This window comes from Podarcis liolepis, assembly GCF_965112155.1.
Source record: "Podarcis liolepis genome assembly, chromosome: 1".
Taxonomy (NCBI): domain Eukaryota; kingdom Metazoa; phylum Chordata; class Lepidosauria; order Squamata; family Lacertidae; genus Podarcis; species Podarcis liolepis.
The window spans coordinates 22,422,420-22,437,228 of NC_139554.1; the positions used below are offsets into that span (position 1 = coordinate 22,422,420).

A 14,809-nucleotide genomic window follows, 5' to 3' on the forward strand; every position below is an offset into this window, starting at 1 on the left:
GCCTCTCTGATCATGAGCTGTCTGCTTTGTGGGATGTTGTGGGATGCCTTTCTGCAAGCACCTAAGGGTCTGGTGCAGCCAGCTGGAGGGTGTTAGGCACTTAAGAACCAGGTCATAGGCTCCGATACAAATTTGTACGTGCTAATGGAAGTGTACAGATGCAAGGTTGGGCTTCTGAGCAAAACAAGATGATGGATTGCTGGGATCCCACCAGCATTTCATTGGCAGCAGGCTGAGCCACACTCTGCAAGCTGCAACAGCAGCACTTTTTCTTTTTTAAAAAGAGAGGGCCAGTGCAAGAGACCTGGGATTTGGGTCTCCTGGGCCACAGCTCATACTCACGCAGTTAGGGTTAGAGGAAGGGGCATAGCTCAGTGGTAGAGCATCTGCTTCCCAGGTTCCCAGGTTCAGTCCTCAGCCTCTCTCTATGCAGGTCTGGGTACACCAGTGGTGGCATAGTGGTTAGAGTGCTGGACTAGGTCCTGGGTTCAAATCCCCATTAAGCCACGAAGCCTACTGGGTGACCTTGGGCCAGTCACTGCCTCTTAGCCTAACCTACCTCACAGGGTTGTTGTGGGGATTAAATGAGTAGGAGGAGAAAGACCCTTGAGCTCCTTGGGAAAAGGTGGGCTGTAAATGCAAACAACAACAACAACAACAACAACAACAACATCTCAGGCAGTTCCTCACCTGAGACTCTTGGAGAGTCGCTGCCGTACAATACGGAGCTGGGTTATATTCCTGGATTAGTCTCAGGAATATAAGCAGGCAAGAAGACAATGAGAATACCATGTCGTCTTGTGGGCAGGGGACAAGTGGAGGCAATTGGAAGGCTGTCAAGCATGATATTTCTCTATAGCAAGTATTTCATTAGAGTGATTTCCCCTAATTTTACGCAAGCCAGGTATGTTGTCCCAACATACAGGAGAAAGAAGCAGACTCAAAGGAGGTTTAGAATAACATATAAAGATGCTGGGTGGGGTCCTTTTGAAGTAGAGATTTTCAAGGAGAGATGATGGACATTGGCAGGACCAGTTTAAGCCACTGGCACAGCTCAAAGGAAGAGCTAATTTGCACCCTTCCCTGTTTTATTTGAAGGATACATACAGAATAAGGCTAGAGTAAGACTAATGACCCTTCCTTCTGAGATCTGCTGCCCAAAGCAGCTGCTTCACGTTCCTCTGTGCTATGCCGGGCACCGCAGATTGGTGAATTATATGATGGGTACCCAGGGGGTGGGGGGTTTGGGAATCAATGTCTGTGATGCTGGCAGTATTTGTAATGGAATTAGGCTAACTTCACAACTCGCAGCATTGACCTTCTCACATTGTCAGCAATGCTGGATGGCCAGCAGGAGGTGCTGTGGTCGGGGTGGGTGCAGGGGTGGGGCGGAATTGGGTTCTGACTTGGTGGCTTGCAGAGGGAAGCAAACTGTTCTGCAAAGGCTTAATGGGGAAGAGTGCTGTTAGTAATTCATTTATCTTATTTTATAGCATGCTCATTGTGCAGAGAGCTTTGTAAAGCTTACAGCTTATGGATGGAGGGGGGGTTATTGCTTTGCTTTGCTTTTGTTTTAACTATTTAAATTGAGCTTTTATCCTGTATTTTTTATCTTGTGAACCGCCCTGAGATCTTTGGATGAAGGGCAGTATATAAATTTAATAAGATGATGATGATGATGAAGATGAAGAAGAAGAAGAAGAAGAAGAAGAAGAAGAAGGAGACTCAAAAGTAAATCCTTAAATGGAGCTTACTTCTATGTAACAATGTGTGGAATTGTAGCCTTAATGGCTGCAGTCCCCCAACATCTTTATGTTGTGGATTGCTGCTATTCCTGTTAGACACATGGGCATTGGTAATCTTGAAATGAACATTGACTTGTTTATTATAGGCTAAATCAGTGCAAAGCAAGATGTACTTAGTATCAATGGGACAAGTTTGTCATGGCTTAACCTGAGTTCAAATCAATGGGAACTAAATTCAGATAACTTAATCTGGATTATACCCTATATTTATATGATGCTCTTCCTCCATGAGGCTGAGATTTCTTTGCATATGGTCCTCAATCCAGCATGCATATGCTGAAGCCTGGTCATATCAACACAGACAGCACTGGGCATAATTCTGACTGGACTGCAAGCCTGGAAGTTTCTCAAACAAACACAGCTCAAGGCCCAAACTTCCTTATATTCAGCAACAGAACTATCTTCTTGGCCTTTAGATTATTCTCTTCGCCATTCCAGTCTTTGCACCCAGTTCTACAGTTCTAGCATTTTAATTCCAAGCCACTGACTACTGCTCAGGGATGCTGCGGTGCAAATGGTACCATCAAACATTTAAGGAAGGCTTTTCAACAGAGATTCATATAATTGCAGATATAAAAGCACTTGTGGATGGTGGTAGGGAGAGGGAATTTGTGGCCTTATTAGAGTTTTCTCAAACAGCCGCAGCCAAGTATTCTGTGCAGCACGGTGCCTCAAAAAGTGCTGATGTGCTCTCTTCTAATGAAAATGTTGCAAAATTGCAGTGATTTGAGCCAGCATGGGGGCCCCAGACAAAAGTGAAATTACATCGACCCCCTACCCCAAGATATTTGGAAGCCTCCAAAACTGCCGCTGGGCATGAAGAGAGTTCCAAACAAAATTCCCAGCTGGCAGAGAGAGGGGACAGTGCAGCATTTCTTAAAGCACATGGGCTGAAAGGTAATTGTGTTTTTTGGAGAGATTATGGATAATTAGCAAAGCTGGCAAAAAGCTTTTTTCCCCATCCACGCAAAAATGGAAAGGTCTCTTGTAGCAGATTTCAGTAAAAGATGGAGGTAAGGCGTGTAAGCTCAACTCCATTCGCACTCACAAGGGAAGCCAATTTAGGTAAATTTAAAGTGGGCAGCATTTTTTTTAAGGTTGCATAAAGAAACATTGTAGTAGGGAATTTTGACTGCAGATTTCCAGGTGATATACAAGTGCATACAAACACACAAAGTCCTGAACAGCCTGGAACCCAAAAACCTGAGAAAATCCCTTTCCCCATACCAACCTCTCTAGTCTTTAGGATCAGCTAGTGCAACCCACCTAGGGTGTCCCTGTGAGCAGCGTTCAAAACTCCCATTGTTCTAGTCGCATTTTGCAACAGGCAATTTCATTAGCGCGAGCAGTTTCTGAGCTCTGGGTGCAGTACTGCGCCTAGGATTTCAGGTTTAAACTGCAGAGTGGAAGGAAAGGAGGACCTTTTTCTGCCTCCCCACTTCCAGCTACTCTCTGAAGACTGGAGAAGAGACCCTCTTAAGAATATTAGAGGGGTCGGCAGGGGAAGGACTAGACTATGTGAAAAATGAACATAAGATTTTAGCTGCAGTTCATCCATTTTCAGCTTTGTATTCTTGCTATTAAAAAAGCATGCCTGAGCACTCCATTGTGGCACCCATAACGTAGCTCCTAGCTTTCATATCTCAGTTTCTAACACTGCCTGTGAGGGCTCAACAGTGCAGGGTTTTGTAGGAAGACTTTTTCAATGACAGCTCCAAAACTTTGGATTTTGCCACTGTGGCATGTCTTGCCTTAGAGCTGTGCTCTTTTAGAAGGAAGGTGAAGATGTACCTCTTCTGCCAAGCCTTTGGACTCAAAGAGGTGTGATTTGTTGAAGTCAGTGTGTATTGTACCCATTGCTCCCCCCTCTTATTTATTCGTTTATGCTGTGCTTAATTTGCTATGAAACAATTGATTTTAGAAATATGAGTCGCTGCATTTTTAAAAATAATGTGTGCACCACCTTTTGGCCATGTGATGAAGGGCCGTAAAAGTATATAAATAAATATAAATATAGGGATAGTAGGCAGCAGATACAGCAACGACTGCTGTGTTAGTCCCAAGATATACAAAGTCAGTCTTAGGCTTAACCACTTGCCCCTTTACCCATGATAAACTACAATGTGTCAGGGGCTGAGGCAGAGCACTAATCAATGGTTTGTAAAATACCACTGTGCAAAATAGACAAATACTCTGTCCCAGCACAGATCTATATATGGAAATGCACTGTGCATCCACACTGTGGGAGGCCACCAGATGTGAACCACCAATTCCTTTCCCCACCTGCACTGTTGAGGGTGTGCTTCCATGCCCACTCCCTCGGCCCTCTGGCTGTGCACACACACACCCCATGCATGCATTTGACTTTGAAAATAAAGGTATGAAAGGGGCATCAAGTCTATCCCCAAGGTCCAAATGACGCCTCCCCAGGCCCACCAGTCCTGTAGATACATAAACCAGACCACAGTAGGCCATAAAGGAAGGTACATATTATACACGGTAAAGTGGGCTCAGTATGGTACTTTTTTCATTTCCTGTAACATATTTCTCCCGATCAAATTTATATCTTACTACTTTTACAGCTCAATGTGTCTACAAGGATAGGTGACAGAATGGATTGATGGAATTAATGAATTCCCAGTCTGTCTGTTTTCCCATAATCATATTGCCACACAAGTACTGGGTAGAATTCACAGGGATCTTAATAATTTCCATGCCACCCATTGGCAGTCCTGTAGCAAAATCCTCATCCAACCATTTCTTCAAATGTGGATTTACAATATTTCAATTGTAACCCACTTTGTACAGCATATACGCTTACCCACTGATTATCTGAGCCTTGATATTGATCTCTTAAGCTCCTGGCATAATAATACACTTGTGTAATGTTCGTTTTGGTTTGGTTTTGCCTCACTTTAGACAGTCCATCAGTCTTAATGACAACTTTCAAGTATGTTACCCAGTAACACTTAAGCCCTTTAACAGCAGGGAGTTAAGTTTAGTCCACAATGGGCTTATGCAGGATATAATTGGAAAGCTAATTCACTAACCTTTCAGATACTCAAGAGGGGCACCTACAGCTGCTATTAAACAGTGATGAAATTACGCACGTTTTTGTTGTCTTGCTTTTAATCACATGCAAATAGTGGGAAGGAACAGAAACTAGGGCAAGGAAATGACTTTTCAGAAGGACTGTTTCCTACATTTCCCAGCAACATGCTTGGGTTTACCCCAGAGGGGATCTGCAGTCAATATTTGCTCCATGTTTTTTAGGTACCAAAAAAAAGCACACATGAATCTTGGATATATACCTAAAAATGTAACATGTTAAGTGGCCTCCACAAGAGACAATTGATTGCTTCGTCTTATTCATTTCAAGCTACTATGTATTGTGGAATCTTTTAAACAGACAAGACAGGACACTGCCCCATAGTTCTGCTTAAACAACATTCCTGATTTATTTATTTTTACCATTTTGTTTTTGCAACTCACCTTTGTGTCATCTTTAGTCGCTGGGTTTGTTACTGGAAGTGAAAGTACTGCAAGAGAGAAAGGGAGAGAAAGGCAAGATCTTACATGTTCTCTGGAATAGTTCCAGCCAGCTGGCCCATGGCATGCAAAACTCAGCCAATGCAAGCCAGATGGGAAGAGAGAGCGAGTGGCACAAATATATTCTGCTAGGATAAGTCACAAAAACAGCGTATGAAATCCAGCATCGCAAGATTGCTCCACTTTGGGGCTTAAAAACAGAGAGAAGTGGTTGATTCCTGAGCACAATTGCTCAAATAGACATCCAAAGTGAAGGCTAAGTGGACTGCAGCAATGATTGCGTGCTGGGGGGGGGGGTGTAGATCTGCAACAAATCATTCAGAAGTAGGTTGCAGATTCTTTCTTTTCACCATCCTGAGTCTGAGTAAGCTGGTTGGTGGTTTGTTTAGGTTGTTCATGGGTGCAAACAGATAAGAGGAAGCGTATGGGTAGGAAGCTAGGGAGAGAAAGGAGGAGGAAGGAACGGGGTTTTTTTGGTTAAAAACACAAAGATATTGCAGGACGGAATTTTTATTTTTAGAAGGGGAGGAAACCAACCAGACTCAAAAAGGAACTCGAGTGCTTTGCAAAATGGGTCGACTGGGCTTCAAAAAGTTTGCTAGCGTAAAATGACCTTGTGGTTCAAGTCAGATTCGCGAGGCTCTCGCAGGAGTTCACTGAAGTCTCTTGACTCAGAGAACTGCGTGGTACCCGCAAGCCAACTCTCCCCTCTTCCAAAAACAAGGCAACTCCCCGTCCTCCTGGAGCAGCTCCTCCATCTTGTGTCCAGGGTAGCCGGACGGGGCCAGCAAGCCAAAGACCGCGCCTCACCGCGCCTCTGTCCTTGGTGCTGAAATGAACAGCCGCTGCGGACAGCGGCCCCGGGCAAGTTCCATACGGCAAAGGAACTGCGGGCAGCAGACGGAGCCAGCCCACCCGCCGCTGCCTCGGAGGCTTACCTTGCGCTGTGAGGAGAAGAACAGCAAGCAATACTGTGCGGGTCATGACGCTGGCAAAACGGGCTGCAGCGCCGAAGGATGGCTAGAGGAGATCTCTCCTGCCTTTATTGCTGACGGCCGGGCTTTAGAGGTAGCAGCTGGCGGAGGGGGACTCTGGCATCGGGCGAGAGCTGAGCCGGGAGGCAGATTAATCAGCCCGTCCCCTTCCCTTCCCTAGATCCTCTTCCTTCTCTAATGCTGATGATCCCCGACGGGGCACTGCAGCAGCAACCTCATTTATATAGGGCCCCCTCCCATCTCATCCCCTCCCTTCTGTCTCTTCCCCCTCCCCTCCGGAAACGGCGTCAGGAGGAAGCCATCTCTCCCTCCCAGGAAGGGTACGTCCCAGATCTCCTTGGCTAGGGATTGCAGAGCCGACGCGCGGCTAAGCTACTCTTTCTGAGCTTGCCCGCTTAGAGCGGGAACCTGGCTAGCCTAGTAAAAGCCCTGCTGCTGCTCCTGTCGGACAGCGCTCGGCTCCAGTAAGAGAGGCGTATGCCAGCTCCTCCTTTTTCACACTCTGCAAGCTGTGGTAGAGAAGGCACAAATGCGCCCAGTCGAAATGCTCACTGCTGGCAGGTAACCTATGGCGCAGCGTCGGCTCCAAAGAAAGGGAGCGAGCGAGCGAACGAGCGGTGCAAGGGCGCCAATTATGGTGGGCTGTCATGTTCTTCAGAGCAGTTAGAGATCTAGTGATTGAAAGGTGTCAAAAGAAGATGAGAAAAGAGATGACCACAGCAGATAAACCCTTAAAAGTTCAAGGGAGTACTTTTCGGTAATCTAATGTTGGCTCTGCCCTAAGGCTCGCCTCTGAAGCTGACTGTGGATCTTGAGTCCTCCTAAAATCTTTTCCCCCCTCCCCCACATCTGAAATGGCACTCCTGTTAGATTAGGGACACACAACTGTAACCACTAAATTGTATTTTCACAGACATTTAGGACCCAACTACATGTTGCACACAAGCACAAAAATCCTAATAACTGCTTTCCATCTTCACACTCACTTCTGGAACATTACAGATGTAGAAGCTCATTTGGATGTGGGGGGTGGGGTGGGGGTTTGAAGAGGTGGAAGGATGGTTAAGTGCTCCCATCGCCTGCCCCTGTAATTTATCCATTTCAAATTGCCCCCTAAAGCTTTGTGTTTTTTCTCCCAAGAAAAAGGAGGCAGAAAGCTTCTGTGCTTTTAGGGCCACTTTACAGGAAAAACAGGGCTCCTCAAATGTCAACCAGTGTCTTTTCTTACTGTGGAAGGAGGGGTGAAGGTATGCAAACACACTAGAAAACTTCTATGGAGCTGAAATTGGACAAGAGCTAATTCAGACATGCATGTTTGCTTATTCCTTTACTTATTTTCAACAGCTGTCTCCTTCTTTCCTAGAAAAGAAAAATAAATCAAGGTAGCAAACAATGTGATAGGAAATTAGAACAATATCAAACAATAAAATGCATGCAATTAGGCTAAAACTACAATAAACTCCAAGTCAATATGCTGGCGGGGGAACCTGGTCATCATAAGGAGTGTTGTGGTGATGCTGAACTTCATTTCTTGTCGTCAACCATCAGAACATCAGAAAGCCCCCATCCTGTGGGGCTACTTATGATGGAGGGGAAACAGGGCCCTAGAGGATTCTCTTAATAATTAGGACAAGAGCCAACATGACACAGTGGTTAGAGTGCTGGACTAGGACTGGGGAGGCCCAGGTCGAAACCCTCATTCAGTAATGAAACTCATTGGGTGACCTTGGACCAGTCATTGTCTCTAAGCATTGCTTACTGTTGTGGAAATAAGGGGTGAGCCATTTTACACAACAGGCTTCCAACCTTTTGTGCTACATTTAGCAGTGGAAGTTAAGCCATTGTGGTTAAATATGGATCTACTAAAGCCTGCAGTGGGGAATCTGTGACCCTCTAGACGTTGCTGAACATCTGGGGTCATGGTAGTTATGGGTCAACAACATCTGGAGGGTGCTAGGTTCCATGGTACACAAGGTACATGCATGCTTCCTCTAATGTGAAGTGAAGAGGTAAATGGCAATGCTACAGTGGACACCTGCCAGACAACTGTAGCACATTATGGTTCTGCCACAGGTGCAGCTCCTTTACACACTTCACATGTTTACTATGCTAAATATCCATGGAACTCTGAAAAACAGCCATGAGAATAACTTCTTTATTTCCTCCCCTGGCACATCAGTCAATACTAACAGTTTTCTAGATCTCACTCTATTTACATTTCCATGCAGCTCTTTGTGAGGAGGTGTCTGTAACAGGAGGATGCAAGGAATCTTTCCAGGCCACTTGGAAAGTGACCGGCCTGGAAGTGCTCTAAATTCACTCCTGCACAATAAAGAAATAAACCATTGTCTTTCTGCAAAGGTGGGTCACAAATATTTTCTAAGACTGTACTTTCCACTTCCAGCTGACTCTGCTCTTAATGCAGTAGAATGTTGGTGGGCAGGCATGGGACAATGGGTACTAGTCCAGATTTTTACATGGTTTATTTCTATGGATCATGACATCAGGGCAGTTGAGCCTAATATATAATACTTCATGAGCTATCTGTGACCCTGGTACAAGCACCTCTCTGAGATGTGACCTGGAATGAATAAGTAGCATCCTGACTCTATAAGCCACAGAAAAGATCAGCCAAACTTAACTGTTACCCTTTTGCAAGTAGGAACATGTGTAATGGACATGCAAGTGGATTTAGACATACACCTTGCAATGAGGTGTGATTACACTGAAGATCAGGAATGGCATGGCAAAGGACCCTATTTTGATTAGGGAGGCCAATGAAAGTGGCACAGCTTCACCAGTGATAAGAAAGTCTGTCATTTCAGGTGAAGATGCGCATAACATTTCAAACATGGTGAAGGCGATTTGAAGGCTGCCCTGAAAATACACATAGTTTCTTCTTTCCTTGAGTGCATTCTGAAGAGGAAGAAAGTTTTCTGCAAGTTTTCAGCCTGTTGAGGAGAAAAGCTGTATGTGTTGGGTGCTTATTGGCTAGCATCCATGCCATTGGCAACATATCTCTTTCTCGAGTTCCTGGAGCACTTCTGCAATTGTTTAAAGTGTTGTGATTCTTATTTGCAGTGTGAAAGATGCATTGATGACTGTTCTTAAAAAAAATGATGTGGGTGTTCTTCACCTACAGATATCCTGGCTATAGATGCACATCAGTATGTAGCCAATGAGCAATGAAATTACCAAGGTGAGTTTGTTTTAGGTGGAATGAGAAACAGCATGCAACCAATATTGCACCAACCCACGTATTTATGTGGTGGCAGACACTGCCTAAGAGGTTTACTGGGGAACTATCTGCTACTTCTTTATCTATAGACACAGATTTCATTCTCATCTAGCCTGTTGAGCTGTGTCACCATCATCCATGGTTGCAAGAAACATCCTCAAGGAAAAAGCAGGGAGTGGAGAGAGATCTGCAAGGAAGTTTCATCTGTGAAGCTTGTGTGAAGCTCTGGAATTGTGCCTGTGGACCTGTAGCTGGAAATTCTATCAGTCTCTATGGGAAGCTTGTTGAGAATCTCAAGAAGTTGTTGCTAGTACCAGTCACCACATGAAAGTAGCTTAAGGTCCAAATAGTTTACTGTTGCAGAAGATAAGACTCAGTAAAACAGTTTTGGACGTAGATGTATACAGCTTGTAGGCTCTTGCAGGTGCAGATATAGATAGAGACATACAAGTACAAAGTATCTCCATCAAATAAGTTCAGCAATTCAAGACGTAACACCGGAGAAGCAACAGACTCTACTACTGAGCTGACATTAATCACATATATTGGGGCACTGGGCCATTACCATAGCAACTGGATTGGCTCACCTTGCACCTGCGATTAGCTCATCCATGAGGTTATTTACAGTCATGAAGGAAATTAACCCCTTCCCATGTCCTGTTACTCCAACAAAGCTTACTAATTTGTTAGAAGTCCATCTAACAGCACTGAATATACTGTACATTTATAAGTAGTGGGCATTTCAGTGTTACTTGCAGAAGAGAACTCATATAGCCCCTTGTAAAAGATTCCAGTTTCCAATCACGGGGAAGCTGACTTTGAGTTACTAATGGAAACAACTGAAACTCTTCATGTGTTGAGACAGAACTGTGTTGTACCAGAGCTGTCTACTCTGACTGGTTGCATCTCTCCAAGGACTCCAAGGACTGGGTCCTTCCCACTCAGGATACCTGAGACACTTCAATCGCAGGTGTGAGAGCTAAACTTGCATGCAAACAATGTGTTTTACCATTGACCTCTGGTCTCTTCCTGCCCATAAACTCCAGCTCAGCTGCTTCAAGAGAGTGGAACAGATAACGTTCCCATATTTCCTCAGCCTCGTGTTTCCCTGAGAATGGGGCTGTTTTCATAGTGCAAGTGAAATATGTCTCACATGTCAAAACAGAATAATATATTCCCCCCCAAATATAACAGCTTCAAAGAGCAGGCTGTCGCCCGTCTGCAAAAGGGTATTCATCTTTTATCGTCATTTTTTTAGGTCAGCAGCAAAGTGATGTGAATCCCTTTGATTTTCCTTTGCCTCGACTGCACTTACAGCAGCCTGGAATTAATTGCATGAATTGCCAAGCATCTCGCTTACACACTGCCAAAAAAATACACAGAGAGGGAGACATAAATAGTGTCATATTCTGACAGTAAATTTCTTTCATTTTCACTCTCATTGGATTTGCCCTTTCTAAGTGTTCTTGGGCCTAGTTCCACAAGATGGAAAATCAATAGACACAGGGCATGTTTAAGAACACAAGAACGTAAGAATCTTGTTGCATCATATCACAGCTCCTTCTAGTCCATATGGAGTAGAATGAAACTTTCGTTATTGGTTGGGGTGTCAACCATTAAAATGAATATATTACCAAGGATGTTATTTTTGTTTCAATCAATACTGGTGATCGGCAAGACAGATTGTTTCAACAAATGGCAAGAATATATTTCTAAATATATCTGGCAAGAGGGGAAAAACGAGAATAAAATATAAAATATTGATAGACATGAAAGAGAGAGGAGGTTTTCCCCTGCCGGATCTGAGATTATATTATGAAGCATCTTGTCTGTGCTGGTTGTTATTGAAGAATTCACATATTTTAGATATGGAAGGTCATGATAATATTTTTGGTTGGCACGTTTACTTGTAGTATGAAAAGGTGAAAGTACATAAAAGTTTTATGAACCATATAATTAGGAAAGAATTGTATAGAGTATGGGATAAATATAAAAACTTGTTGGAGACCAAAACACCACTATGGCTTTCACCTTTGGAAGTCATAGTGGTGAAAAAGAAAAATATGATGGGAATTTGGGCAACTTATATAAATTTATTAATATGAAGAAGGTGGAGAGTTAAAATTAAAAGGATTTAAGGATTTATCAGAGATGTTAACAACATGGTTACAATATCATCATCTGACTAAAAAGGATATGAAGTGGGGGTTTGGGGAACAAACATAACAACTAGAAAGAGACCTGTTAAACTGTAAAGTTAAAGTGATGTCTAAAATGTATAAGATGTTATTGGAATGGGAGACAAAGGACAAACAAGTGAAATCTTCATTTGATACACTGGGCGATAGATATTGGTCATACAGAAATGGATGCATGGGAACATTTATGGAATGTGTAAAATTTACAGCATGTTACAGTTTAAGAGAAAACTATATGAAAATGTTATATAGAAGCTACCTAACACCTAGTAGACTGGCAAAAAGGTATAAATCCAAATCGAATATGTGCTGGAAATATAAAGAGAAATAAGGTACCTCTTCCATATGTGGTAGTCTTGTAACAAGGTTAAAGCTTACTGGGAAATGATATGTAATGAACTGAAAAAGATGTTTAAGATAATATTTATTTTTAAAAAAACCAGAAGCTTTTCTTTCGGAAATTATGGGATCAAAACTACCTAAACTGTATAGAAATTTATTTATGTATCCAACCACAGCTGCAAGAATTTTATTTGCCCAAAAATGGAAGGAAGAAGAGATCCTGACAAGAGAAGAATGGAAACAGAAGATGATGGACTGTGCAAAAATGGCGAAACTTACAGGGAGAATAAGAAATCAAGATAACTATTTTTTAAAGAAAGGAATGGAAATGATTTATTGAGTATTTACAAACAGAGTACGACATTGGCAGGATTAATGTAAAAACCTGTGGTTTCAATATATATATGGGCTATATATGTGAACAGATATATAAAATAATATCTTGAGATAATTTGGAGTATGCAGGAAGATGAAAAGAAATGTAAAAACCACATAAAGACGGGGAAGGGAGTAGGAATTTGAAATGTTAAAATTTTAATTTAATAATTGTTGTAATATCTATCAATGAAAATCATAATATTTTTTTTTAAAAAAGCTCATTCTAGTCCAGCATCCTGTTTCACCTGGAGACCAGTCAGAAGCCCACAAGCAGAGGAGGAGGAGGGCAATAGCCCCAGGGCTGGCCCAGGACAACCTCTCCCTTGCCCCGTTCCATCTACAGAAGCCAACCATGCTTCCTTCAGAAGGAATGCATTATGTAAAGAAGCATTTTCTTTTGACTGTCCAGAATCTACTGCACATCGACTTCACTGGATGACACCAGGTTTTAGCAAGCGCTTGCAGGTGCACGATCTACTTTCCCCTAAATAAGACCCCAAGAAGAGCACTGGAGCTTGGCACTGGTTTCACAGTCAGCAAAAATGGATTGGTGCCAAGGCTGAAGAGCCTCTGATTCACTAATTCTCTCAGCTGAACAATGTGTAATAACACTTCAAGCAAACAACTGATTTTCCCAGCGAACCTTGGAGGGGAAGCTGATTACTCGTGTTCTGTGTGTATCTTTTGCCAGGTTGGAGTCCATTAGATATAATGGATTCTTTGTTTGGTGAATGATGACCTGGAATATCTTGTTCCCACATATATTTAACATGCTGGCCATTTCCACAATGCATATTCACCTTCTAAGACCTGTGCATGGGAAGTCTTGTTTTGCTACAGCAGCTGGTGTGGTTTAGTGTTCTGGCAAACAAAATCTGCAGTTTTTAATTGACCTTATTTTTCAATGAAACCAGATAGATAGCTTGTCAACATCACTTTAAGCTAGGTTTGGAAAACTGTATTTAAAACCTATCTTATCTATCTATCATCTATGTACATATCTGGATTTTTAAATGACGCTTTCATAAATGTTACTGTGTTGTGCTAACTCACATTGCAGAATTACAAATCTAGCTTCTCTTGTGGTTCCTGCAGAAAATATTTGAATGATGTTATCATCAAAGGGGAAAAAAAGGTTTGTGGCTGTTTATTTATGGGACCACCTCTCCTGGTATGCCCCGCAGAGGATCTTAAGGTCCATGAATAATCACAGTTTAGAGGTCCCGGGCCCTAAGGAAGTCAGATTATCCTCCACCAGGGCCAGGGCCTTTTCAGTGATGGCTCTGACCTGGTGGAATGCTCTGTCTCATGAGACTAGGGCGCTTCAGGATTTAATGTCCTTCCACAGGGCCTGTAAGACAGAGCTATTCGGCCTGGCTTTCAACTTGAACTTAGCCTGATCTTTTATTCCACTTCCTTCCCTCCCCTCCCCTTTTTATGAAGATTACCCGCTCTGAGACCCCACAGCTAATTATCCCCTGGCCTCCTCGCTGGCCCAAGTAGGACTAATTCAGCCAGCTAGCCCTGGTGACTATCTAATGCTTATTGGATGGATTTTCCCCAAATTGATTTTTGAATTCTGAATTTGTTGTTATTCACGTTTTATACTGTATTTTATGCTGTTTTTTGTTGTATCAATTAAGTGTTTTAAATTTGTTGTTAGCCGCCTTGAGCCCGGTTTTTGAACCAGGAAGGGCGGGGTATAAATAAAATCGTATTATTCTTATTCTTATTCTTATTCTTATTCTTATTCTTATTCTTATTCTTATTCTTATTCTGAATGTTGGACAGATAAAAGAAAAAAAGCTCTTCTTCGTGCTGCGCATGGCTTAAACTATGGAAGTCATTCCCATAGGAGGCAGTGATGGCCACCAATTTGGATGGCTTTAAAAGAGGGTTAGATAAATTCATGGAGGGCGAGGCTATCATTGGATACAGCCATGGTGTCTATGCTCTGCCTCCATGGTCAGAGGCAGCAAGGCTTCTGAATACCAGTTGCTGGAAACCGTGGGAGGAGAGAGGGTTCCTGTGCTCAGGTCTTGCCTGTTGGTTTCCCAAAGGCATCTGGTTGGCCACTGCGAGAACAGGATCCTGGACTAGATGGACCTGATCCAGCAGGCTCCTCTTGTGTTATTAAGGGACCCAAGTAGAGTGGCAGAACATCAGCTTTGCATGCAGAAGACTCTGGGTTTTCAATCCCTACCATCTCCGGAAATAGATAAGTAGGCAGTGTAGTTGATACCAAAGTGGCATTACATGATGCAACCTCTAAAACCTCGCTTAAAACCCTGGTAGCTGCACCAC

General features: G+C 43.0%; 2 protein-coding genes across 3 annotated transcripts in view; both read right to left on the reverse strand.

Moving 5' to 3' along the window:
• Window positions 1–12,752, reverse strand: part of CHGA (chromogranin A) — a 33,256-nt gene extending 20,504 nt beyond the window's left edge. The window contains exons 1-2 of one of the 2 annotated variants that reach the window (XR_014525901.1): window positions 6,293–12,752; window positions 5,298–5,344 (exon numbers count right to left, since the gene is read on the reverse strand). Coding sequence is in view for 1 of the 2 variants with exons in the window: in XM_083502464.1 (XP_083358590.1) it covers window positions 5,298–5,344; window positions 6,293–6,338 (93 nt within the window). In the remaining variant the exon portion in view is untranslated. The remainder of the gene's footprint in view (window positions 1–5,297; window positions 5,345–6,292) is intronic. The other variant, XM_083502464.1, reaches the window with a different exon arrangement.
• The window catches only part of LOC310706715 (endogenous retrovirus group 3 member 1 Env polyprotein-like), an 874,531-nt gene that overhangs the window by 686,157 nt on the left and 173,565 nt on the right, over window positions 1–14,809 (reverse strand). The gene's annotated exons all lie outside the window — the stretch shown is intronic.